This window comes from Ahaetulla prasina, chromosome 3 (genome assembly GCF_028640845.1).
Source record: "Ahaetulla prasina isolate Xishuangbanna chromosome 3, ASM2864084v1, whole genome shotgun sequence".
NCBI lineage: Eukaryota > Metazoa > Chordata > Lepidosauria > Squamata > Colubridae > Ahaetulla > Ahaetulla prasina.
The window spans coordinates 60401548-60428604 of record NC_080541.1 but is presented as its reverse complement, the minus strand read 5'-3'; the positions used below and the strand labels follow the sequence as shown (position 1 = coordinate 60428604).

Sequence of the window (27057 nt, the reverse complement as noted above, 5' to 3'; positions counted from 1 at the left end):
TTTTCTTTTTGTATTTTTTACCATCACAATTGCTCTCAATCAGTTAATTTTAATCAATTGTATCTCAATTGGTAAAGTTAATTAGGATTGCTTTTTGTAGTAGTTTATAGTTATGCAATCCAAAGTTCTTTAACTACATGGCTTGTACTTTATAGTAGAGTTAGAGGTACAGTATGTTCATTTAAATGATTCTGTGGTTAATTATGCCTATATAATTTTATGTGGTCAAATGGGTGGGCATGGCCAGCTTGATGTCAGTCCCCAAACTGCTGGCATGTTTCCTTTTCACACTGGGTAGACCAGACTGTATAGTATATCTCATATTTAAATTGCAGTATTTGAGATGGCCCACTTCACAGCAGTATGTCAAATAATAAATTTCCTTCACAAGACCAGAAAGATAAAGTAAAAATTAAAATGAATGTGATTATAGTTTCTCTTATGGAGTCATAACAATTAAGGTTGTTTTTAAAAGATTTTTAAGAATTTTTGAACATTTTTAGACATGTTGGTCCTTTAATATTCACAAACTTTTTCTTAGACTGATTTCATGGCAGTGGAGATGAGACGTGGCAAGGTGGCCTTCTTGTGGGATTTAGGGTCTGGATCAACAAGACTGGAATATCCTGATTTATCTATTAACAACAACAAGTGGCATAGAATACACGCTACAAGGTAAAATACTATGGATGTGATACTATCTATGTAGAACATCAGATATCTAGAAAAGGTAAGCTGTGTTGGGAATAAACAGCTTTTAGCATTTTTAGAATAATAGTTTAATTTATCTGATAAAGGTATTTATCATAAGATGATATAAGAGATAAACAGAAACAAACCAGAGATATAGAGATACTATTAGTTTTATAATTTCAACAACTAGTTAATACCAAATTTTTAGCACATTCAACAATTTTAAATGTTGAAAGTGATGCCTTAAACCTTTGTAAAATACGAAGTAATCGTTCTGCCTTTTTAAACCCATGTTCATTCTCCCAAATGCAAAAACATATTGACTTGAATGCTGATAAGTCACACATAATCACAGAACCTGATACAGATATAGAGATTTTGAGAGCTGTGTGGTACAATAGTTAAGGTGTTGGAGTAGGAGAGAGGGGACCCAGACTCTTAATTATCCTCAGATAAGGAAGCTCACTGTGCCAATTTCCCTCTTTCAGCCCAGGAGCCTTCATTAAAGAGTTACACTAGAAGCAGGGAGACTGACATTATAGTCCACCCTCAACCACAGAAACTCACTCAAATGGTCTTTGAAACTTATGTAGCTTACAGTAATGCAATTTAGCTCAACAGCGGGTCAGAGGAGCAGCTGCTGTGGGACAGAGATGACAGTTGCTCTTTAAAAATCATGATTTAAATCAACTTGATTTAAATCAAATCCACCCTGGACCAGTTGCTTTCTCTCTCTCTCAGTCCAATCTATTAACAGAGTTGTTGGTATAAGGAAGAGGATGAGGAAGTAGGTACATTGCCTGGAGCTCCATTATATAGAATGGGATATACCATATTTTTTGGACTATAAGATGCTCTGGACTATAAAATGTAAAATGTCTTCGGCTCCCGAGCCCGGCCTTCTGGCAGAGAGTGACTCAGAGAGTGAGGGGGAAGAGCCAAGAGGGCTTCCCTCTGCAGGACCTTCATCTCTGGCTCCGCTCCAGGCCCCAAAGGCAGGCCAGATGGAGGAGATGACGAGGCCTCTTTCTCCCGCACCTTCCGCCCCCCAGGCAACGCCTTAAGACCCAGCTGCTGACAATCAGTCCTGGTTAAATCCCAGGCATCACAGAAAGGAGAGGCAGGAACAACAAAAGAAGGGGTGGGGCAGGCCTAGAGAGTGCTGAGTCACGGAGCCACACCCCACAGGGTATAAAAGCAGGAGGAGCTGCTCTATAGCTTCTTATGACAGACAAAAACTGACTCTTGGAAACTTTGGCTGCAATATTTCGAGACTAAGAATTTGGCTTCTGGATTTCTGTTTATTTCTGAACTCTTGGTTTCTCCAGCAATGACCTGCAGCTACGCTGGAGATAAGAGAACTTGGCAGGCAATCGCAGGTTCATTGCCAGAACTGATATTTGTCGTAGGAATAAATTGCTGGCAAATATAGTCAGCTCGTGTGTCTTCTTTTTTTTTTTTTGTCACAACAGTATACACAAACAAATGTCATAGATAAAACAGCATATCTTGAAGAATATATATATATATATATATATATATATATATATATATATATATATATATATATATATATATATATATATATATAGGTCTTTGGTTGTTCGGGTTTTCTCCCGTGTAAAATTGGAAGTGTCTTGGCGACGTTTCGACGAAGTCTCATTCGTCATCTTCAGGCTTCAGCTTCATGCTTCTGGGAGCAATGTGTGATCGCAGCTGTTTCTTCCTTTTAACTGCTAGTGGGGGTTTGAACTGATTGGGTGGGAGCTTGGCTGTGCTCTGATTGGATGGGGGTTTTTCTGTGCTCTGATTGGCTGGGGGTGTGTCCTGTGTTGGTGGGGGCTTGGTTGTGCTCAGTCTAGTCTGTGCTGCAGGGGGATTTGAGCTGGTGAGCTGCATAGCTGTTGTTTGGCTTTGTGGTCGTACTACATCTTCATAGTGGGTGTCAGTCTGCTGCATGAATGGATTGAAGGGGTTTGAAATGGCTAATGTTGCAGCTGCGGTCTGGCTTCTGGTCCTTGGTCGTGCTTCATGATCAGTGTGGGTTTGGGTCTGCTTTCTGGGTGGATGTGCGGTGGTGACATCCTGTGTGGACCTTGTGAGTGTGGGTTATATATATTATATATATATATAATTAAAATTATGCATCAACTATATTAATTGGATATAATGAAGGGAACAATAGGACAGGAACGGTAGGCACATTTGTGCTCTAATGCACGCCCCTTATAGTCCTCTCAGGAATGGGGTGAGGTCAATAGTAGACAGCTTTTGGTTGAAGATTTTGGGATTTTGAATAGAGACTATGGAGTCAGGTAATGAATTCCAAGCATTAACAACTCTGTTACAGAAGTCATATTTTCTGCAATCAAGTTTGAAGCGATTGACATTTAGCTTGAATCTATTTTTTGCTCTTGTAATATTGCAATTGAAGCTGAAGTAGTCTTTTATAGGAAGGATATTGCAATAGATGATTTTGTGTGTTAAACACAGGTCATGTCGAAGTCGACGGAGTTGTAAGTTTTCTAATCCCAGGATTTCAAGTCTGTCAAGGTATTTTGTTGTTTTCGGAGGAGTGAAGAACTCTTCTAGTAAAATATTTCTGGACTCGTTCTACTGTATTTATGTCAGAGATGTGGTATGGGTTCCAGACGAATGAGCTGTATTCAAGAGTAGGTCCGGCAAATGTTTTGTATGCTCTAGTTAGTAGTGTAGAGTTTTTTGAAAAGAAGCTGCGTAAAATTAGGTTTACAACTCTTAGGGCCTTTTTTGCTATGTAGTTGCAGTGGGCTTTGGCATTAAGGTCATTAGATATGAGAACTCCAAGATCTTTGACAGGGTGGGGGTCGTCAGTTAGGTAATGTCCATCCAGTTTGTACTTGATGTTGGGGTTCTTTTTTCCAATATGTAAGACTGAGCATTTGCTGGTTGAGATTTGGAGTTGCCAAGTTTTAGACCAATCAGAAATTAAGTCGAGGTCTTCTTGAAGGGTAGAAGTATTATTAGTGGTATTAAATAGTTTGACATCGTCAGCAAAGAGAACACAATAACTTGAGTTTAAGTCATAGAGATCATTTATGTATAGTATGAAGAGTGTTGGTCCAAGAACACTACCTTGGGGAACGCCACTTTTGACAGGAACAGGATTCGATATAGCGTTGCCAATTTTGACCACTTGTTGTCTGTTTGACAGAAAGGCATTTATCCAATTGTGAAGAGGTCCCAAAATACCGTAGGATTTTAGTTTAAGGAGTAGTTTATCATGTACTACTGAATCAAAAGCTTTGCAGGAGTCTATGTAGATTGCATCTATTGCTTTTCCTTGATCAAGGTTGGTAGTCCATATATTTTTGCAGTGGAGTACTTGTAGGTTACAAGACAATTTTTTTCTGAAACCAAATTGTTTATTAGATAGAAGGTTGTTTGTTTCAAGATGGAGTGTAATGGATTGGTTAATGATGGATTCCATTACTTTGCATGAGACACAACATAGAGAGATAGGTCTGTAATTTTCAACAAGGCTTGGATCTCCTTTTTTGAAGATAGGGATGACTGTGGCTAGAGACCAGAGTTTAGGAAGGGAACAAGTTTTGAAGGCTTTATTAAAAATTATGCTTAGGGGTTCAGCTATATTAATTGAAAGTTTTTTTAAAAAGTATGTACATAGTCCATCTGGTCCGATAGATAACGATGGTTTTAGGTTGCGAAGGGCTTTTTCAACATTATCTTCTGTGAAGTCTATATGTGTTAGGTCGTTATTTATATGTCTATATGTTGTTAGGTCTTGGTTGTGGTTGGGGGGGACAGAACACATACATTAGCTTTAGAGGATGATAACAAGAAAAAAAATCTGCCCGTTTGCCATGACCCGTTTGCCATGGCTCGGTCCCTGCCACTGACTGTTTGCTGCTGCCACAGCCCATTTGCCGCCACCACCGCAGCCCGTTCGCTGCCGATCACAGTGATCGGCAGTGAACTGGCAGCGGTGAACAGGCAGTAGCGAATGGGTGGTAGCAGCGATAGGTGGCGACGAACACTGCCACTTAGAACAGCTAATTGATGCTGCACCAACCCTTCTCCCTGCTCCTGCCACAATATTCGCTCTATAAGACACACATACATTTTCACCCACTTTTTTGGGGGGGGGGGAGTGTGTCTTATAGTCCCCCCAAAAAAGGTAAATCAAATCAGTAAATAACAACATCTAAATGATAAGGTATTCAGAACAGTTGCCATCAACTATATAAATATTTGCATCTTTTTCTTGAACTGCTATGTGTAACACTAGTTAGCAGATTTAACTATTTCAGTTCCTTCATTATTTTTCTACTTAGGTTTGGGAAAACTGGCACTCTGAGTGTAGAGGAGACTACTTCTCCTCAGAAGCCCATCAGAAGAAGTGCTACCTCCCCTGGAACAGCCACTGTGCTAGATGTAAATCCGTCAACTCTAATGTTCATTGGTGGACTTGGAGGACAAATCAAGGTGAAAGGTTTACTATAATATATTGTGATAGTTCAGTTGGCAAATATTGAAGATGATTTCCTCTTCACTGTGATCAACTTGTAAGAGCTATCAAGTATTCAGAAATGAAAAGAAAGACATCTATATGATGGTTGCTTGTTCTTGTAAACCAAACCGCTTAAAAAAATTCCCAGTGACTATAATTTTAATGTGAGAAACTGCACCATCCTTGTGGAACAAGGGGTGGGGTGGGGGACAAATTCATGATGGGGGACAAATAATTTCAAGACTCAAGTTCATCTCTTTTGACATATGTCATGTTGTTGCACACACGCGCACACACACAAAGAAACAGTTTGCAGTGTTGTGCTGCAATACTGACAAAAGCAGCCATACCACCTGAGATAGATGAAAGTTATTACATATATGGGGATTAATGATATTAGTCATCGACTAACTTGATTTGATTTAAATACCATCTCATTTTTGCAGTATGGACTATGGCATGCTACACAAATGCAGTAGCATGCCACAGTCCGCAGTGGAGCTCAGATAAAACATTGTTCTATTAACTGATTTTGTTTGATCCTTACACTAAATCACATTTGAAGGGAGGGAGGGAGGGAGGGCAGAGAATAATAAATCAAACTTTATTTTTCACTTACCTTTGTAACTGTCTATCTGAAGGAATTTCAAATAGCCAGTGCTTATTTTATTTACTGTAAATGTGTTCTGTGTTCTATAGAAATCACCATCAGTTAAAGTAACACATTTCAAAGGGTGCATTGGGGAGACTTTCCTGAATGGCAGATCAGTGGGACTTTGGAATTTTATGGAAAGAGAAGGCAAGTGCACTGGATGCTTTGGAAGGTGAGAACTGGAAAGTAGCTCCTGATACCTATTTTATTTATTTATTTTGTGTATCGTCATCTCAGTCAAGAGATAAAGGAATTTAATATGGGGCCTACAAGTACCTAGAGTTTAAAAAGTATGCCTACGGCCATATAGAGTGCTTGAGGCTTTTATATATCTAATTAGGGTTTCTCTGATCGCTATAAAGCAATTTAAAAAAATAAGTGATCTTTAAAATGAATCATCTACCACAGCGGTGTCAAACTGGATTTCTTTGAGGGTCGGATCAGCATTGTAGTTTTCCACAAACTGGCCAGTGGGGAGGGGTGGACTCCTTCTGCAGCATCTTGCCGGCCAAAATGGGGCATGGCAGGCCATGTGAGGCTTCCCATGCCCCGTTTTGGCTGGTGGGGTGCTGCAGGCCGTCCAGGCTGAAAATGGCATGGTGGGAGGCTTGCACAGCCCTTCCATGCCCCGTTTTGGCTGACAAGAGTGCTACAAGAGGCCGTCCAGGCCACATGCGGGCCTTCCGCATCCCATTTTGGCTGCCAGAGGCACCGCAAGCTAGTACTTTGGTATTTCCAGGCCACCCCTGTGGCCCAGATTTAAGCACCCCATGGGTTGTATCTGGCCCACGGGCCTTGATTTTCACACCCTGATCTACCACAATCTAAAAGTGAAAAATACTGTGGGATCTTCCAGCTTTCCTTCTGACCTGCCTTGTCAAATAAAGATGAGTCAAGGCATTTCTGTCAAAGCACACTTTGATGGGCAATTCACCTATTCAGAAGGCAAGCACATTTGTAGATGGGTTGTAAAAGCATTATTGTACGTTCAATTTTTGGTGATTTTTTTTTTTTTACAAATACCTCTGTACATTGTTCCATTTTGGATGCTTCTGGAATTTAATGTTGTTGTTTTCCTGTTTTTAAATTGTTGTAATGATGTCTCTTGAAAATTACCTTCTGGATTTCCTCCGAGCTAAGAGATGATTCAGAGATAATTCTGTAAATGATCATTTTTATATCAACACCAATTTAAAAAAGGCTTGTAGCTGTATAAGTATGTTTTAACCAGCAGAGGGAGATAGATGATTATTTTATAAATCTGTTTTAAAGAATCCTAACAAACTGTAGAGTTATGGCTACTGATAATGGAGTATTCTCCTTTAAATTGCTGAAGACGCTATAAAAAGGTTTATTATGTTGCTTTTTAAATGTGACCATTTTATTGATTGGTTAAAATATTTGAAATTCATATATTGCCTTCTTTCCTGAAAAAGGAAAATAATATATTAGAAAGTTTTATATATACATTTAAACCAGTCTTCAAAAGATAAATCACTTTACTTGTATATACCGTATATACTCGAGTATAAGCCGAGTTTTTCAGCACGTTTTTTGTGCTGAAAAACGTCCCCTCGGCTTATACTCGGGTCTATACGGCTTATACTCGAGTTTTTTTTTTTTTTTAAGCCCCTCGGCTTATACTCGAGTATATACGGCTTATACTCGAGTTTTTTTTCTTTTTTTCACATTTTTCCGGACGGCTGGAAGCCCTGCCGGTGCAGTGAGAGGCGGGCGGGGAGCCGCCAGCCTTCTCAGCTGAGGAGGAGGTTTCCCCAACCGGTAGGTGCCTCATTTCCCACCCTCGGCTTATACTCGAGTCCCCAGTTTACCCCAGTTTTTGGGGTAAAATTGGGGACCTCGGCTTATACTCGGATCGGCTTATATTCGAGTATATACGGTACTTTTAAACTGTCTTTAATTAATTTAATACAGTTTTACCAAAATTTAAATGTACATTAAATTACATCAAATTAATTTTGTCCTGATCCTTTGCACTACTTTTATTCCTAGGCTAAAAGAGCAGTTCAGCAATTTTATACATAGACTCAGTTGATGTCTATTTTGACTGTTGCTAAATTGGATTTTCATTACAGAGGGTAGTACGTAGAGTTCTGTGAGCAGAATGCATCTTGTTAAAAACTTAGTTATATCCCGCCAGACGCAATCTTCCCTTTGTTTGTTTTCTCTAGCCCACAGTATGAAGATCCTTCATTTCATTTTGATGGCAGTGGATATTCAGTGGTGGAGAAAGCACTTCGCTCCACTGTGACCCAGATAATTGTATTTTTTAACACTTTTTCAACTAACGGACTCTTAGTATACTTGACTTCCAATGGCACAGTAAGATCATCCCAATTTATCAAAAAAGATATAATAAGTTCCATAATCTTTTATGGTATTTATGGTATTTTTTGATAAGCAACTAAATAAAAATGAATAAATTCATCCCTATGCCTAACAATCAGCTATTTATTTATTTATTAGATTTTTATCTTGCCTTTATTACTTTATAAGTCATCTGAGGCAATGAACATACTCCTTCCTCCTCCTCTTTATTTTCCCTACAACAATAACCCTGTGAGGTGGGTGGGTCTAAGAGAGAGCAATTGGCCCAAAGTTACCCAGCTAACTTTCATGCCTAATGCCTTATAAGAATGACATATCTGTGCAGTGTATTACATGCATAGCATTCTCATAAAAATGAATAGGATTTGATTGTACAGTAATTTGGATGTTGCTATAGTGAAGACTCAAGAATAAATTACATAAATTGCATTGTATGATAGATTAGCTAAACCATTGTTGAATCTGTCATGATTTAGAGAGTTAGTAACTTTCACTAAATCTCAGCTCCTCATTTTCAGAATAGAATTAATAACACAGAATTTGCATCAAGATAATGTATGTGACACATTCTGATTTTCAAATGAAATACATTTGATTTCATATAATACAACAGTTGTATTATTATATTAATAATATAATATATATTAATAATATAATAATACAACTGTTAGACATTTCCAAGGTTATTTTACTTGTTGTATAGTTGAATAGTTTCAGCATTGAGTGTGGTGCATTTCCCTAACTTTTTTTTTTTTCTGCAGAAGGATTTTTTGTCTCTGGAGCTTGTCGATGGCAGAATTAAAGTAACCGTTGATCTTGGTTCAGGTCCCCTTACACTTAAAACAGAGAACCGCTACAATAATGGAACATGGTATAAACTTTCATTCAGCCGAAACAAAAAGGAAGGTAAAATATGTTAGCTCAATCCAGATGTAGTTGAGTGTGTTTGTCCTTGACATTGATTTTAATTATAAAATTTAAACCATAGGGCTATCCAAATTAGACACAATCCCTTTATTACTTTGATTGAAGAATCAAAATTTTCTTCAGTTTTCCAGTTCAGTTTTCACTGAAATGGAAGAATTAGAAGTGGCATGTTCTACCTTAACAAGCACATAGTAGGACTGACCTGCTTTATCTAATTTTTCATTTCAAAACTATGGTTTCTGCACATACAGGAAAAATTTGAAAATTAAAACGAATAGGGTTTTTTTGTTGCTTTTTGGTAGAAGTTTGATTTGAATGGTTTATTCAAATACTATAATATCAGTATCTGATAGTTTACAAGACTGATACTCACTAAAAAAAAATCAACTGAAAATTCATAGAAAGGTGAATTAGAATGATGCTCTTTAATGATTCTGTATGAGCCTCTAGTATTTGGAAATTATCTTAATTAGATAATTTATATTTATCAGCATCTTTATATCAGTTTAACAATGAATGAGATGAGACTGAAAAAAGGAAGGCCTTTATAAAGCAAAATTATTCCATTCTCAAGAGTTGGCTGGTTATCTTGACGCCAAAAAAAAAAAAAAGATTGAAGTTGTCACTTTTCTAACAATTACCTGATAAAACTGGGTAGACCCTAGGTGGATATTAAATAATGTGGCATTATTGTAGCCGAAAACTATTTCCCCTAAAATAAATCTTGTTTGTACATATTTATAATACTTTCAGTTGGTGAATACTGAAGGTTAGACTGTTTTCTTGCTATTCTGTTTAAATTGAAATTATGTGTTGAAAATCCAGTGTCTGAAATAACATGTATATTATATGCTTCATATTTCTACTATATGAGAGTGGGGTTTAAATGATTTTAATCACTAACAAAACAATGTTACATTTTCTGCAATGTTTGTTTAAATAGAAATTCATGAATTACCTTACATATTTTTTTTTTATCTTTCAGGGATTTTGGCAGTCATGGATGCGTACAGCCTCAATTCTAAAGAAATCAAGCATGGAGAATCCCCTGGTGTAGCCTCTGACCTGAATCGTTCTGATAAAGACCCAATTTACATTGGAGGGTTACCAAGATCAAGGACAGTAAGGTACAATTAAGCATGTTCAAGGGAAATTCTTTAGAGTAGGTTGCACAAAATGTTCTCAACCACTCTATGCATGGAAAAGCTAACTTCTCGAACCCAAAGGTGCTTTTTCAAGAGGCAACTGGACTTTCTGAAGAGCTGAAGAACCTTGAATGAGAAGTGAAATGTCAAAGTCCAGTTGCCTCTTGAAAAAGAACCTTTGGGACAGCTATGACCTGGATAACTGAGAATCGCCATAAATATCTAACTTCTCGAAAGCAATGGAAGGACCAATTTCCACTGTTTGATACATAGGTGGACAGTGTACAGGAAAAATCCGAGATAACGGATAGAGAAGCTTTTGCCTTGAGTCCAAGGAGAGCCTATCCAACCAGTCCTCCCTACTCCCTGCCAAACTTCTTTCTACTTTTCTCTTCTGTATATGAAACCAACTGAATCTCTGGCAGCACTAAATAGAGGTAGGGAAAGGAAGTATCTGAGAAAACTGATAGGCCATGCTGAATAGACCAAAGTATGCTAGTCTTGCAATATTCGTTCCCAAAATTCCGCTACATTATCATTTAACTTAAATCTGGAATTTTGAGCCAATCCACAACTGTTAGGCATAATTCCAAAATATATATTTTAGGTACATGTTTTCAGTGTACTCCTATTGAAATTGCATATGTCCCTAAATATAGTGGATGTAGCTCTGATAAAACTGGTTACTCTCCATTTCAGTATATAAAGCCCATTACATTGCTCAGGCCCAAATTATGTGTATGACTGTCTTTTTTCATACAGTCAATCTTAGATTCTTGAATTTTTAATAAGGCACTTCTTACCTACCATAAATATGCTTAACGTAAACCATTATATATGGTTTTTCATCACAGTGATCTATAGAACAATTTTCTTTTGGAGTCATGGTGGGTACCTTCTTTCAGATTTTCTTGGAAATACGTACTTTCAAACACAGATTTTAAGTGAAGTTTCTGAACAAAGAATATCCACCATAATGTGAAAGTTTTTAAAAAACTTGCTTACAACTCTCCACTTTCATGTTTAATATGGAGCATACACTCACTCTTTTTGTTTTGATCAGAGATTTCTTAAGACTTGAGGAAAAAGAATGCATGGAGGGGAAATGAGATATCCATGCCATCTGATAGCTTTTGTTTCTGTCTCTTTGTATTAGATTGGAACAAGTCTATAACAACAGTAATTGCCTGAGCACCTGCCACCCTGATTACATAGATCGAAGTTCCTCATTGGTTGAGATACTAACTTTATTCAGCCACTCTTACTTCAGACCTTCCCTATAAACATGAGAAAATTGGATGGGGAGGAGGAGGGGAAGGTCCATACATTGTGGTTCATTTGCTTTCCTTCCCTGATACCTAAAGAGACTTCTCTTAGATTCCAACAACAACAAAAAGTACAAACACCTAATGACAGTTTTAGTCATCAGTCTTAAAAATTTATTATAAGAATTTAGAACACAAGGGTTGCCGACATCAAATGAAAAGAAAAGCTGCCTATTGTGCTTTGCGTTTTTTTGAATTATTTTTATATTTTGTAATTGTAATTGTAATCTGGGTATTGTTGGAAAAGTGTTGATTTGTCAGAAGTTAATTACGCAGTGACTCCATTCTGACTTATGAAGAATTCAGTATTTTGTTCGATTTTAACAGCTCTGTATTTTCCTTTATTAGGAAAGGGGTTCAGAGCAGAACCTTCGTGGGATGCATGAAGAACCTAGAAATATCCCGATCTACTTTTGACTTGCTTAAAAATTCATACGGTGTGAGAAAAGGCTGCATCCTAGAGGTAAGACATACTAAACATACCAGCAGTTCGGTTCACTAGATTTAAGCTGTTTACTACTGAGAAATGAATTGATAATAAATGATGACTTTAAAACACTCATGTTGAGTGTTAAATAATCAAAAGCTGTGTTTTTATTTTTTTGATTTAGAGTGATGTATTAACTGATTGTTCCTTTCCTTTTGCAATCTAGCCTATACGGAGTGCTAATATCTTACATAATGGTTACATTGAGTTGCCACCCAAACCCCTTTTGGTGAAATCTGAACTTATGGCTACTTTTGCTACAAAGAACTCCAGTGGAATCATTCTTGTGGGGCTTAGCAAAGGTGAAGCAAAACGAAGACGCAGGCAAGTCCATCTTGTGAGTACCCAGTCACCTTTAATTTTATGCTTTTAGTTATTTCTGGAATGGATCTTGACTAATCTCTGAAAGCGAAGCAGGGTGTGATTGAGGTAATACTTGGGCTGGAGACCACCAAAAATGCCAGGGCTGCTGTCTAGATTGGGAAAAAAATCACAGACCATCCGAGAAGAAGGCAGTGGCAAGCCAGTTCTGCATTATTGCCAAGAAATTACAAGGCTGTGAAGTCACTGGACCTTGAGTTCAATTCAGAAGAGATACAGATGTTTATCATCAGCTGTTAGATTAAAGGTTAAGGTGGCATAATAGAAATAAAGATGCTCACATACATGATTATTTATGTTTGAATTCTGCAAATAAAATTGGGTTGGTCAGCACAATAAACATGTAAAGTTTGAAAACATTTTGAGACAATGAAGAGAACTTTCCCTTTTATGTTAAAAATGGATTGAGTAGAAGAGTGCATATCACTATGGCAAGCAGATAGTCCTTGCCCTACAGCCATTTGTTCAGTGACCTTTTGAAGTTAGAACGGTCTCTACTAACTGGTTGCAGCACCCTGCAATCATGTGTAAGCCATTTGCAACCTTCCCTGCCAACTTCTAGAAAGTCCAATTGGGAAGCTAGCAGGGAAGGTCACAAATTGCTGGTGTAAGTCTCTTGCACCTATGCTTCCTCCATGAGTCCCTCTGTGTTATATTGCGTCACTCACTTGTGCATCCCTGCACAACTTTCTCATTTCCCACCATATCTTTGTACACTCTCCTTGTGCTGCTTGCATATCTTCCCTGACCTTTTACACCCCCTCTGACCTATACCCGAGTGGCTCTGGGTTTGGGGTTCATTGGCTTAGGGAGAATTACTTCCCATCTTGACTATCACAATGTGCTCTACATGGGGCTTCCCTTGAAGGACATCCAGAAGCTTCAGTTGGAGCAAAATGCAGCAGCCAGCATGGTTTTGTGCAGACCTCATTGTGCACATGTATCACCTCTCCTGTGGGAGCTGCATTGGCTGCTGATTTGCTTCCTGGTGCAATTATAGATGCTGTTGTCACCTTTAAAGCCCTTCCTGGCTTGGGACTAGGTTATCTGATGGACCATCTCTTGCCGGTCATATCTACCCAACCCATCAGTGTGGGGAGGCAGGGAATGTTGCGGCTCCGATTCCCTAGGGAGATACACCTGTGGGACCCAGAAGAAGCGCCTTTTCCATGGTGGCCCCTCTCTCTGAAACATCATCTCCCCAGAAATTAGAATGGTCCCCACTCCAGCACTCTTCCAGAAGGCACTGAATACCTGGTTCTGCCAGCGGGCCTGGGGAAGCCAGAGCAGGATGGAGCACATTAAATGACTCATGGGAGGTGCTGTTGCTGGGGCAGGGGGTGGGGGTGATTTTATTATATTAATTTATTATATGACATCTTTTATTAATTTTATTGTTTTTGTATGAGGTTTTATATTCTGTAAGTCGCCATGTATGAATAAGTGGCAATATAAATTCCCTAATAAAATAAAATCCTCCCCGACCTACAACCTTGTATAACCTCCCTGATCCTTGCCACATTTTCCTGACCCTTGTTGCATTCTGTCTTCTACTTTGTTGTGGGAACTGGCAGGAAGTTTCTTTGCCAAATGACAATGGGATTTGGATAACAATGGCAACTTGGAAATACAAGGATTGCAGTTACTAAGCAATTTATCACCATATCGCTTAGCAAATTCTAGTTCAAATGTCTGTTATAAGTTGAGGCCTACCTGTACAATTTTGTGTCAAACCCATTCTCCAAAAAATAAAATAAAATAAAATAAAATTCCAAGGCAGACAGAGGAAGAAAGAGAGATGTCCTTCCCCTCTCCCCACTTTCCACATTTTAACATGCCTAGCAATAACAGAACTTGGTTTGTTTGTTTTTCCTATTCCTTGTAGCCCTTTTTCTCCATCATGCTAGTGAATGGTCACTTGGCTGTGCAGGTCCTTGCTGGCGACCGAGCAAGTGCAAAAAGGGTCCTGGTCAAGTCTACTAATGGAACTTACAATGATGGGAAAGAACATTCTGTTATCCTCACTAGGAATAAGAGGTACAAGCTGAAGTATTAATTTATTACCACTTATGCTATCTACTATGTTGTCTAAGGAACTAATATTATTTCAGAAAAATAATCACAATTACATTTTCCTGTTGTTCAGGGTAGTTCAGTTTCCTGTGTTAATTATATTTTGTGTCCAGCTACTGATTAAAATGTGTGTGATTATTCCCTTTATAATTTGTAGATGCTTTGACTTCCAAAGGGAATGTTACCAAATATTTGTAGAACATAGAAATACATAATTAACTTTAAGATGTCTACACTAAGAAGCCTTCGGGTCTTATGTATCTAAAAAAAAGCCTACAAGAGAAATTAATTAGAAAGTCATTAGAAAGTCTGATTTCTCACAGTAGCAAGTCTCCAACACATGTCAGAGAACCAAATTTATGCTCTAGTTATTCAGGGTAGATTGTCAAATTTACTTGATTTCTCTTCCTTAAAATCATTCTCTTGAAAAAATTGTTTCTGACTTTTATTTCTCTCTGTTTTCTCCCTGCTTCTTTTGCTGCCCAGAATAATAAGTGTACAAGTGGATGAAAGTAAACCTGAAGAAATTAGACTCGGACTCATGGCAGAAAGCAGACCAATTAATATATCAAAGCTCTTCATTGGTGGAATTTCTGATGGAGAAAGCATTTCAGGATTAATGATGATGGATTCTTTCTATGGCTGTATAGCGAATGTGATATTTAACACAGAGTAAGTTAAAATTAGTTTCCATGCATGGGAAATTTTTTATTTAACCTTATACTGTAGTAAAAATGTCTATGGAGATTCTCAGTCATCCTGTTGTCCCAAAGATGCTTTTTCCAAAAGGCAATGGAATTTTCTTGGGTTTTTTCTATGAGAATTCTTCGCTTCTCATCCAAGAAGCTTCTTTAGTTCTAAAGAATATATATATTTATATAAGTTATTTAATTAACTAATGGACAAAAAGTTACATTATTTTTTTAAAATAACCTTTACTTTGGTTTTACTATACTATCTCCAGAAGGATTCCTTTATTGGAGGGTATCATTTACTGTTTTTACCATGATATGATAGTTCTGCATTTTTTTAATCAATATTTTCTCTGCCAAATGTCAGAGAAGCTTAAACTAAAACCACTTAACAGGCATGAAAGAATCCAGAAACTCTGATGCAGTGTTTTATGTAGAAAAGCCAAGAACCCATTATTAAAATATTCCAAATATTGCTGAGTATCAAGTGCCAGTCTTTTTATAGTGAAACAATGTTTGAATTCTTGTTTCACTTTTTCCTGTCTAAAATGCAATTGGCTGGCTGGTCCCTTCTTTTAGGCAGAAGGTCTGATTTCCATGTCTTTTGCTTTATCAATGGACAGATTTGGTTTTAAATTGTTCTCCTTTGTCCATATATAGAACTTATATTCACACCAAATATATCTGATTGTATTAGTTGTTCAGTGGGATAGGATATGTTAGGCTTAGCTGAATAATTTTTGGTCGACAGACATTGAGACTATTCTGTAACTTGACTGCAATAGAAGATGTCACTTATATGAAACATGATAGCAAGTAAGATCTATAGATATATAACATGGAAATCATGGAATTGTGACCAGCCAGTTGGATTAGAGTAAACATAATAATCTTTAGAATTTCACGTCAAAGATATGTGAGAAAGATAGTTGGCACTTGATAAATATTTTTGTGTTCTTAGTTTTCAGCTTATGCCTGAAAAATAATTCATGTTTCTTGCAATTTGTTTCTTCTTTCCTTCCGTTCTTTTAAAAAAAAATACAGATTTCTGGATTTCACCACTGCAGTAAGGTATGAAGGTGTTGATATGGACAGCTGCTTTCTTTCAGAGAAATCTAAGCCTGCTATTCAACCAGTAGACTTTGAAATCCGATCTGAAACGCAGATGCTGCCAAGTTCTCTAAAGTCTATTTCACAGACTAAGGAAGTACGTTATGATGGTTATATCTGTGCTTATGATCATAATTAAGCAAAATTAAGCTGGGAAGGATTTTTTTTCCTGTTTTCCAATTTCAATTTCATAATTCACCTCTTTGCCATAGGTAAATCATAAAGCCACCACTTTGTTATGGGTTCTTTTAATTATGTCCCAATTTGGTGGGTTCAAGACACAAAAGAGTTAACAACAACACAAGTATCTAGACAACACACACAAGCACACATAGTACTCACAAACTATTACTCACTAGTCTCCATACTCATTCTTCTCCACTATTGCTCATGCTCCGTGTGAGTAGTGCTAGAGGGAAAAATAGTTTTCTCTCTGCTTTCTGCTACTTTAGGTTACTTTACTTCATTACAAACAACACACATATCTCACCCCCCCCCAATGTTTCACAATAAACCTTTTATACTGCTACTGGTGTGAGAGAGCTTAAAGAGAAGGAAAGAAAACAGTACAGGTGCTGGCAATTTTCTGGGCAGCCTGCTCTCTCACAGGGCAATTTATTAAATACATGGGAAAGTAATCCTATTAACCATATTTAATTAACTCATTTACTTTTCATTAAATATACACATAAATAAAATCAATTTTATTTTATTTTTTATTTGGTTTTTAGTCATAACTGATTTCTGGATATTAGTGTGTGTTTTTGCAACTGAATCAATAAGTGTCATTTTATATAAATTTAGATATGTATAATTTCAATTATGTGTCATTGTAATCATAGATGTAAAAATGATGGAAGCTGTACTCAGTTCTGCTGCAGATTGTCTTGAATGTAGGTCTAGTTTTACTTTCAAAAATGAGGATATTTCACAAATTCAGTTCTTTTGATCATCAAAATGAGGAAGTACCACAGTGCTGCTCTCTAACCTAGTATCTTACAAAAACATTGGAGCATGATTTCCTGATTTCCAATTAGCATGGCTTATTACTGGAATTGAAGGAAGCAAGAGAACTATTTTGGTGTAGTGGTTAAGACACCAGGCTATATACCAGGAGACTATATGTTCTAGTTGTGCTTTAGGTATGAAAGCTGACTGGCTGACTTAGGGTCTGTCCTTTTATCTGTCTGTGAGTTCAACCCATCTCACAGGAAAAACATGAAAATACCCCCTTTTCTTTAAAAAAAATTAAAGCTACCACAGTTTCCTGAGCAGATAAAAATCAGGCTTGTGTTTTCTTGGATTCTGATAATTTGAACATGAAAATTGTATATAGTTTGGGGTGTCATCAATATTTAATAAAACAAGACAATGAGTATTGGATGGAGAATTAGTTCATTTACCTCAGTTATTCTGTTTACAGAAACAGTGTGCAGAAAGCGGAGAGGTGAAGTACATTTCCAATGCCCATCAGTTTGGCGTTACCAGAAACAGTCATTTAATGCTACTTTTCAATCAGTCTACAGTAAGAAAAAAGTAGGTATATCTTAAATTATTGTACAGAATTGCTACATGTGAGATAGAATATTATTCCAATGTGCAGCTAGAAAACATGAAGTTAAGGGATAACAATTTAGAGCAGGGGTCTCCAACCGTGGCAACTTTAAGACTTGTGGATTTCAACTTCCAGAGTTGAAGTCCACAAGTCTTAAAGTTGCCACGGTTGGAGACCCCTGATTTAGAGAATATGTGGCACTATTAAATTCCATTCGTTCCTGTATAGTTATCTATAGCCACATAACAAATACCTATTTTTCATTAATTTTTTAAAATGCTTTTCCTGCTTCTACATCCATATACAGTAGTAGGATAGTTTTCTGAATATTAAAGATAGGGGGTTGTGCAGACCCTGAAAATAACGGAGATTGTTCCTTGTCAGTCATATGTAGAGTAGATGCTATATAAACTAGATAAAACTAGCATTAAACACTTCATTTAAAAACAGCCAAAACAGTTCACTTATCTTTCTCATAGCTTTTTTTAAGAAGTTATTTCCCATTACAATAGACAAAATTTTAAATGCAGATTGAAATATTGTGCCGTTTACTATAACTCCTTTTCCTTAGTTTCTGTCTATTCTATTTTCTTTCCAATGGATTTCTTCATGGATAATAGCTTCCTAGATTTTCTGTATTATTCTACAATAATTATTCACCTACTATACTATCCTGCAACACTCAGAAAATGAAAGTATGTTTCATTTATGACTATTCCAGTTAATGTTAAGGGAATTTCCATTAGAGTGAACTAGAAACCAGTGGAGAATTGCCAGTATTTTCTGCGATGCCACTCCAGGAGATCTGCTAAGCTTCCAGAATAGTATGGATGATATTATTTAGAGTCGGAGGAAGAAGGATCACAGAATATTTGAACCAAAGATCCTTGCAGGATCTATTTCATTAAGATAGTGAAAGTGGTCTTGAATCATTATTCCATAAACTCTGCCCTTTTCATATTTGCTTGTAGTGTAATAAGCCACACAATAAAGTGACAGGCAACAACACATCACAGCTTTCATCAGTTGGTTTATCTTGCTTCCTTGTGAATATCTCTCTCTGAACATAGCAATAGCAGTAGCACTTAGATTTATGTAGCACTTCATAGTGCTTTCCATCCCTCTCTAAGCGTTTTACGGAGTCAGCATATTGTTCCCAACAATTTGAGACCTCATTTTACCGACCTCGGAAGGAATGATGGAAGGCTGAGTCAACCTTGAGCTGGTGAAGATCGAACTGCTGGCAGTGAGATGAATTAGCCTGCAGTACTGCATTCTAACCACTGCACCACCACGGTTCCTCAACATGCTTGAATGACAACAACAATTTATTAATCTTGCATGCCACCTGACTCTCAACAACTCTGGGTAGCTTACAACAATTCAGCCTAGAATATTTATTGAACTTAACATTATTTTCTGTCTTTAAAAGAAAGCTGAACCCTTTCTTTTGTCAGTTAGAGGGTTTTTACTGGATCTACCATGCCAACTGCCATCAGGCTGGGATTTCCACTTTTATTTTTGCCTGTGTAGGCCCTTAGAAGCCTCTGGCATACAAAAAATCAGTCATTGGAAGGCAGAGCCCTGCTTTCCTTCAGTTGTCTCTCCATAATATCAAACTAGAAGACAATATTTTCAATGGTCTTCACAGGATGCATTGAAATGTCCAAACTTTTATCAGTTCCATATCTTATTTTGTAGGTTTTCTGTCCAATTAAGAGTCAGGACCCTTGCTTCTAGTGGTCTAATATACTACACAACTCATCAGAAGCAAGTTGATTATGCAGCCCTTCAACTACGAGAAGGAAAGCTTCGTTTTTCATTTGATCTTGGAAAAGGACAATCAATAGTTTATCATGGAGCAATGATCAGTGATGGAAAATGGCATACGGTACATTTCTTAAATTCTTATATTCAACTGCCCAGATACATAAATGTTTTGGTACATTTAACGCCTAAAGAGGAAAATTTGTATTAGGTACACAATAGTTTTTGCATTTGACATATTTGGTTGATGTATTTATAACCCTAAACAATTGTGAAACAATAATAAAAATTTCTGTTGGTCGAAGATAAATACATGGAATACTATTCTTACTTGCATGTTTCTTAACTATGAATAACTGCTCACAAATAATGTATCTTACCTTACAGGTGCAAACAGATTATGCTAAGAGGAAAGGTGTAATCATAGTTGATGGGCAGGCAACTGATGCTGTCAATGTTTCAGGTGACGGAAACACCTTGGATGTGGATGGGAAATTGTACTTGGGGGGTCTACCCTTAGGTTACCTCACAAAGAACGTTAGAAATGTAAGGACTTTACTTTCTTATTGATCCTTTGTGTGCCAGGTATGCAAACATATCATACTATATTCTATATCAATGTTCTGATCCGAGGAAGTGCTGTGACTCCATCAGGATGTGAAGTTTTTGTAGGGTGCTGTGTTTTGTATATAGAAGAGCTCACATCAGCTCTTGTGAAGATAATTTTGCATCTCCTCTGGTGGGCAACTGGTTATTTCCATTGATAGGACTTGTGCCATATTTAGGCTCTTTTTCTTTCCCTCCTTAAAATTGTCATGCTCAATCCAAGGGATTTCCCTATATACTCCCTTTTGCAAACACAGGAAGGCACTGGAGAGAAGGGGCAGAAGATTGCTAGCCTCCCGATTCTTTTCCCTCTGCCATTAGCCAAGTTGGGAGGATAGGAGTGAGTTCTGAACTATTCAGAGGAGTCTCAATAGCTAGAATTGAGGGCAATTGTGCCAGTTAAAAATCAATTGGAAGAGTTGTGAAATGTAAATAGTGGCTGCTATTAGTTGTGTGGAAGTTTCATAGGAAGGATAGGAATTTTTGTTTACCATGAGCTGTCAAGTGATAACATAGAGTGATTTAAGAAATGAATTTCCTCTGTAATATATTTGATGTCAGGCCTGGAAACCATACTAGACTTTAGGTTTCCAGACACTGCCACATTTTTCCCCCTGAGGGGAAGAAGGGGGGCTGAGGGGTATGGTAACATTCTTCAGGCGGTCAAGGTCGGATGGTGTTCACATCTGCAGGAAGAGTGGCGAGAAGATATTCGAATGAACTGGGAGAACGTGGGACCATGTGACCATCAAAGGGGTCAGGGGGGTGGGGGTATATTTGAATTGACTGAGGGTAATGCTGATAATAGGTTCATTTTCTTACATGCTATTTTGGTATTTTATACTTGCTTATCCACATTTGATCTGAAATGTTCAGTTCCTCTGTTTGCATTTTACTTCAAATTACAAGACTAGGTTTTTTTTACTAAATTTGTTAAAAGATATAAGACATGTCTGTATTTGAAACAGCATGTTCAACTCCTCCAGTAACCATAATAAGCAGGCTCATGGTCATAGCCATAACAATAGCAGTATTAAATTGCACTCTACGGAAAGAAACTATTTTAAGCTGGAAAACAGATGGATTTCCCAACATTTTTTCAAAATAAAACAACTCTTGTAAGTCAGATTTTGATCTCCACAGCGGTAGTGGAAAAGAGCAGAATTAACCTTTTGCTGCTGTGCTGTTTTTCTGTCCTAAATCCTCTCCTTCTTCCAAGTAGATATTCAGATTTACGACAGAAAAAAGCATTTTTGTTTGGACTACATCTGTTTTCCCCACAATGAGTTCCAGATAGATGACAGCAAGAATCAGACTGACAGAGCAAGGTCAGGTGGAAGGCATAGAAAAATGGCTGGGTGGATGACCCCTAATCATAGATTTTCTGTATCCTATCTTATTTCCATCATAAAATGCAAAAATGTACCTGCTGTATTTGTTATAGTTCAGCTCTCTTAACCCGGCCCCAAATCTAAGATTTCCCATTCTGTTCCTTGTTTTTTTTTTAAAATATTCCTGTGAAGTTATTTTTAATCGATAGCAGTATAAGATAAAGGTCCCCTTAAGCCAGCACTGTCCGAAGACGTCTCTGTGGTCATGTAGGCCAGCATGACTAAACACCAAAGGCGCATGGAATGCTGTTACCTTCCCACGTATTTTTCTACGTGCATTTTTTATATGCTTCCAAACAGCTAGGTTAGCAGAAGCTGGGACAAGCTCACCCCATTACATGGCACTAGGGATTTGAACTGCTGAACTGCCGACCTTTCGATTGACAAGCTCAGCGTCTTAGCCACTGAGCCACCGCATCCCTAAAGCAGCATAAAGATAAGCAAAAAAGAATATAAGGAAATATCCAGTCTGCCCTGGACCTTTGTATAAGGGATAGATTTTAATCCTTTGATCCCTACCTCAGGGGTCCCGTCTCTGGGCTGTGGCCCATGGCCTATTCAGAATTGGGCCACATGAGTGGCTGGCAGAAGTGCGTGCACAGATGCAGCTCAGCTTGCGCAAGCAGTGGGTCGGCAGGCAATCGCACAATTTGAGCTGCATGCACATGCGCTGGCTTGCCGCTTGCACAGCCCAGTTTCCCTCTCTTCCCCTCTCCCCAGCTGGGCCACAAAGCTGCAATGGGACCTATGTGAAAACAAAAAGCTATATAAAATGATCCGTAAATTTACCACAAAGTTTGAGTGACTTCCTCTAATAGATATCTGAATCTCTCAATGATTACTAATTATAAAGTAGCAAGGCTCTGAATGATATATCTTTGTGGGTAATAACAGATGTCTGCATTATACAGATTTTCTATAGCAATGGTTCTTAATTTTGGAAACTTTAAGACAAGTATGCTGGCTGGGGAATTCTAGGAGTTGAAGTATACAAGCCTTGAGGTTGCTAAGATTCAGAAACACTGTTCTACAGGAGTAACTACATTAACAATTGTCTTTGCAGATTACTCACAGCATTCCTGCATGCATTAGTGAAGTAACTATTAATAGCAAGCAATTAGATAGTCCGGTCTCAATTTTTGCTGTGAATAAATGCTATGATGAAATCCAGAAAGGAACTTACTTTGATGGAAGTGGTTTTGCTGCTATTGGTAAGTAAAGTATTATTTTATCCCCCCCCCCCAAATATGTGTAAAATGAAATATAGAAAATATCCAATAACATTAAATGTTTTCCTCTTGCTCTTTTATTTCCAATACTGAGTTATTGTAGCTGCTGATAGTGGGTAAGAATCCTATAATAATTTCCCTTACTCAGAAATAGAACTGCTTCATTGAAGAACAAGGAAATCTCTGTATTGCAGACACCTTCTGTTTCCAATAAAGCCAACCCATTTGTCTAGTTCAAGGAGAGACTTAAAGTGAGCATACATTCCCACCTAGATAGCTGTGTTTTTACAGTAACTTTCATGTATAAGAGATAAGTAGGAAATTATTTAAAATGGAGGCCTATCACTTTCTGTAAACTGCTAACTGAAGTGTCATTTAGAAAGAGCTTTAGTTTTGAAATTGATGGCTATGGCTAATGTAATTTTTTGCAGATGGTTCAAGAAGCTCTTATTTTTAGTGGTTTTGCTAATTTTATTTTTCATTATATTTATCCCTTATGTCTTTATTGTTGTTTTGGTCAAATGGTCATTTGATTGGTCTGTTGATTTGGTCAGGATCCTTTCCCAGCAGAACTATTTGTGCAGGAAAAGGCAAGCATTGTCTTTGGAGCACAAACCAAGATTAGATTTATGGTTTCCATGCAACATATGGACACCATGCAATATGGACGTCTTTAATTAATATGGATTGGACCTGCAATATAATATATTATTTTATTCTAAACCTTTTCTCAAAATTCTTTGGATCTACTAATAATGTCAGTTATAGACAACAATTCTCTAACTTCATAAATTTCATTCTCTCTTTTGTAGTTAAGGAAGGCTATAAAGTCAGATCTGAAGTTAACATTACATTTGAATTCCGTACGAATGTTGTGAATGGAGTTCTTCTTGGAATCAGTAGTGCTAAAATAGATGCCATTGGGCTGGAGATTGTAAATGGAAAGGTAGGTTCTGAAATGGATATACTGCAATATATTTATCCTAATAAATCTTAAGTGGTACCTAAACTGATGGATCTGAATATATATAAGAAAAGCACATGCAAAGCTGTGGTAATTATTAATATAGGATAGTGATTCTGGAATTAATGTTTTCATGATCTCTGTGAAATGTATCTGGTTATCCTACAGCAACAGAATTTTGTATTCTGAAAACTAGCTTTACATTATTAAGACAATTACAATTTGCTATTTATAGATATTATACATAGGAAAGCAGAAATGTTATACTAGAAGAAACAGTTCAATTGGTGATGTGAGAGAGCTCTGAAATAAAATTATAAAATAGATGAAATGTTAAAAAAACCAATTTAAAGACAAATGTCTATGATTTTACAAATATATTTATTATTTTGGCTTGAGTGAAAAGTTCAGTGGTTAAAAGAAAAGAAATACAAGGGGACGGGACCAAAATGCTCTGAAACCAACATTAAGAATAGTTGTTTGAAAAAGACTTTGATTTTATTTTTGCATGTACGATACTCCAAAAATAATCCTGCCTACATACATCAAGATATCACTGTTCCCTATAATATCAAAGGGAGCCTCCACATTTCCCTCTTTTCAGAATCCCTTTATTATGAAAGTTGGTCCAAACTATAATTGGTGGACAGCAGAATCTAACATTAAAGTTTTCAGGGAAGATACATAGTCAGTATATGTCTCTTAAACCTTGTCTGTACTTTACCATTGTACTTAGAAATGTACCTATCATAAGTTATCAAGGAAGAGGTGGTGGAGGAGAAATGACTGTAATGTAAACCAAATCTTTCAAAATTGAAATAGAAATAAGTACATTGAATTAGTTGTTTCTTGGCAAAATGCAAAGCTCAGAAAGTTATATTAAATGAACATTGATTTAATAATTACCCACTCTCACAGCAGTTCTGAAAATGTATTGGATTAAAAGAACCACATTCTATGCTTACGCCATTTGGCTGTTCAATTGTGATTTATTTTGTTTTTGTAGATTTTATTCAATGTCAATAATGGAGCTGGCAGAATAACAGCTTCCTATGAACCAAAAGGAATGTCTAATCTGTGTGATGGACAGTGGCATAAAGTGGAGGCTAAGAAAAACAAGCATCATATTGCTCTAACAGTCGATGGAAATGTGGTTCAGACTGATAATCCACATGTTCATTCAACCTCTGCAGATACAAATAACCCAATTTATGTTGGAGGGTATCCTGGTATGTAATTCACATTCAAATCAAAGCAGAAAATAATCTTGATTTAATCTTGACTTGTTGTATATTTTTCCAAGTAACTAATGTAAAAATAATAAGCCACATAAAATTAATTCTCTGAAACATGAAGACTATTAAAACACCAGTGTCCATTTACCTAAGTGTTCTGGTTGCGGTTTTGTCCCTTTTCTTATAGCTTTATACCTCAGTCTCCCAGAGAATCTGTCAGAACACAATCCTGGGTTCAGACATCCATCTAGCCCTTAAGAACTATTTATTCATTGATTTAATAATAATAATATAATTGCTGTTACGGTTACAGACCAAAATTTTCATTCATTCATTTTATGATCAACAGGGTTCCCCCTTTATTGCATGAAGCTGCCATATGCAAATTAGATTGATTGAAGGAATTACTGCATGCTCTAACTTGACAATTTATTTTCAATTATTGCTTTCAAGATGTACATTCAATCTCATCCACACAGTAAACATGTCTCCTGTGTTCTTTCATTTGTTTTCAGCTGACATAAAACAAAATTGCTTGACCACTAAGAATTCCTTCCAAGGGTGTTTGAGAAACTTTATGCTGATTAAAGCCCAGCAAGCAGATTTCTTAGACTTCAGTGAAGCCTTTGACCTGCGTGGAGTTTTTCCACATTCCTGCCCTGCAGCCTGACTACTAAATGGGAGGAAAAATGTTCCGTTTTAAGAGGCTTTGTCTATCAACTCTTAATGAATAAAAAAATGCTTTTAATGATAATACTGATTTAAGCGATTTCCCCTCTTACTTTTCAGCTCAAGAAAAATATGTTTTTAGCTAGAATATCTACACATTTTTAAAAATAAAAAAAAAATAACTACATTTGCTGAATCTGTTTTTTATGGTTGGTGGAAGCTTTTTAAAATTAGTATTTACAATAAATCTTTTGTTAATTATTTAACCTTTATTACTTTGGCGTATATGGGTCCATTCATAGTAAGATAAGGCCCTACTCAACAAACATATTCTTTCATGTCGTGTGTGGATTTTAAGTATGAAAAGTAATTCAGCATACATTTAGAGATGAATTAGTAGAAAGCAAATTTTGATCATAACTTTCTTTTATCCCTAATTACTGCTCAAAATTGCCTCAGACAATTTTAACCTCAGACACATTTTCTCTAACACATTTAGCAAAACACAGGTAACTACTGAGGAAATCTTTATTGATGCTACCACTGATATTTAGCATTGGGGAAGAAATTAATGAGTGGTATAAATTGAATCAGTTATATAAAAGTGTTGGCAAGTTTTCCTAATTTTATCAGCCCAGAATTACAAAATGTAACAAAATTGTAGACATAACAAACTATGTTATGATTTTTATATGAATGTTTTAAAAACTCATAAATAGATGCAGTAAATGAATGGAATTAACTTTGGGTTTAAGTGGGGGAGGAAACCTGAACCAAATCAAACATACCAGATTCATTTTTTTTCATAGTCGTAATTTGCATACAAAATGATTCAGAGGAAATTTGAAAGTTTAAAGACTGGATGCAGAACATACGTTTTGTGGGCTATTAAATGCTTATTTTCTACTGCAAAATGTTCCGAAATTGGGGGGGGGGGGAGCTTGAGTTTTGTTCTCATTTTGGGGCAAAATGCAGACATCTTGTTTCATGTTCTTTTTTACTGCTTGAGCCTTTATGTTATGTTTCTCCAGAGTTGCAGAATTGGAGAATGCTTTAAGCAAAAAGGGATTCATATTTTTAGAAATGTTTTAGAACAACAAAGGGAATGTTGACTGCCTAATCAATTTATTTATTATGGTTTTAATTGTTTGCAAGTTTAACTCTCGGCTCCGACACTAAGGAACACCAGGCCTGGCTAATGTTTCAACCGGAGACCACCAGGATCCCAAGGCCATAAACTAGATTAAAAACATATCCAAGACAAAGAGACACAGGCTATTTTGATATTGTTGCTAAG

At 36.9% G+C, this 27057-nt stretch overlaps 1 protein-coding gene across 1 annotated transcript in view; it reads left to right on the top strand.

The window, feature by feature from the left end:
- Window positions 1-26483, top strand: part of LAMA1 (laminin subunit alpha 1) — a 103801-nt gene extending 77318 nt beyond the window's left edge. The window contains exons 46-63 of the mRNA XM_058177297.1: window positions 542-675; window positions 5028-5178; window positions 5903-6027; window positions 8048-8198; window positions 8966-9110; window positions 10117-10258; window positions 11950-12064; window positions 12255-12425; window positions 14355-14506; window positions 15029-15214; window positions 16279-16441; window positions 17768-17880; window positions 19601-19790; window positions 20054-20212; window positions 22727-22874; window positions 23705-23838; window positions 24863-25085; window positions 25607-26483. Of these exons, the coding sequence (XP_058033280.1) occupies window positions 542-675; window positions 5028-5178; window positions 5903-6027; window positions 8048-8198; window positions 8966-9110; window positions 10117-10258; window positions 11950-12064; window positions 12255-12425; window positions 14355-14506; window positions 15029-15214; window positions 16279-16441; window positions 17768-17880; window positions 19601-19790; window positions 20054-20212; window positions 22727-22874; window positions 23705-23838; window positions 24863-25085; window positions 25607-25761 (2757 nt within the window). The 3' untranslated portion in view covers window positions 25762-26483. The remainder of the gene's footprint in view (window positions 1-541; window positions 676-5027; window positions 5179-5902; window positions 6028-8047; window positions 8199-8965; window positions 9111-10116; window positions 10259-11949; window positions 12065-12254; window positions 12426-14354; window positions 14507-15028; window positions 15215-16278; window positions 16442-17767; window positions 17881-19600; window positions 19791-20053; window positions 20213-22726; window positions 22875-23704; window positions 23839-24862; window positions 25086-25606) is intronic.
- The last annotated feature ends 574 nt before the right edge of the window (window positions 26484-27057 follow it).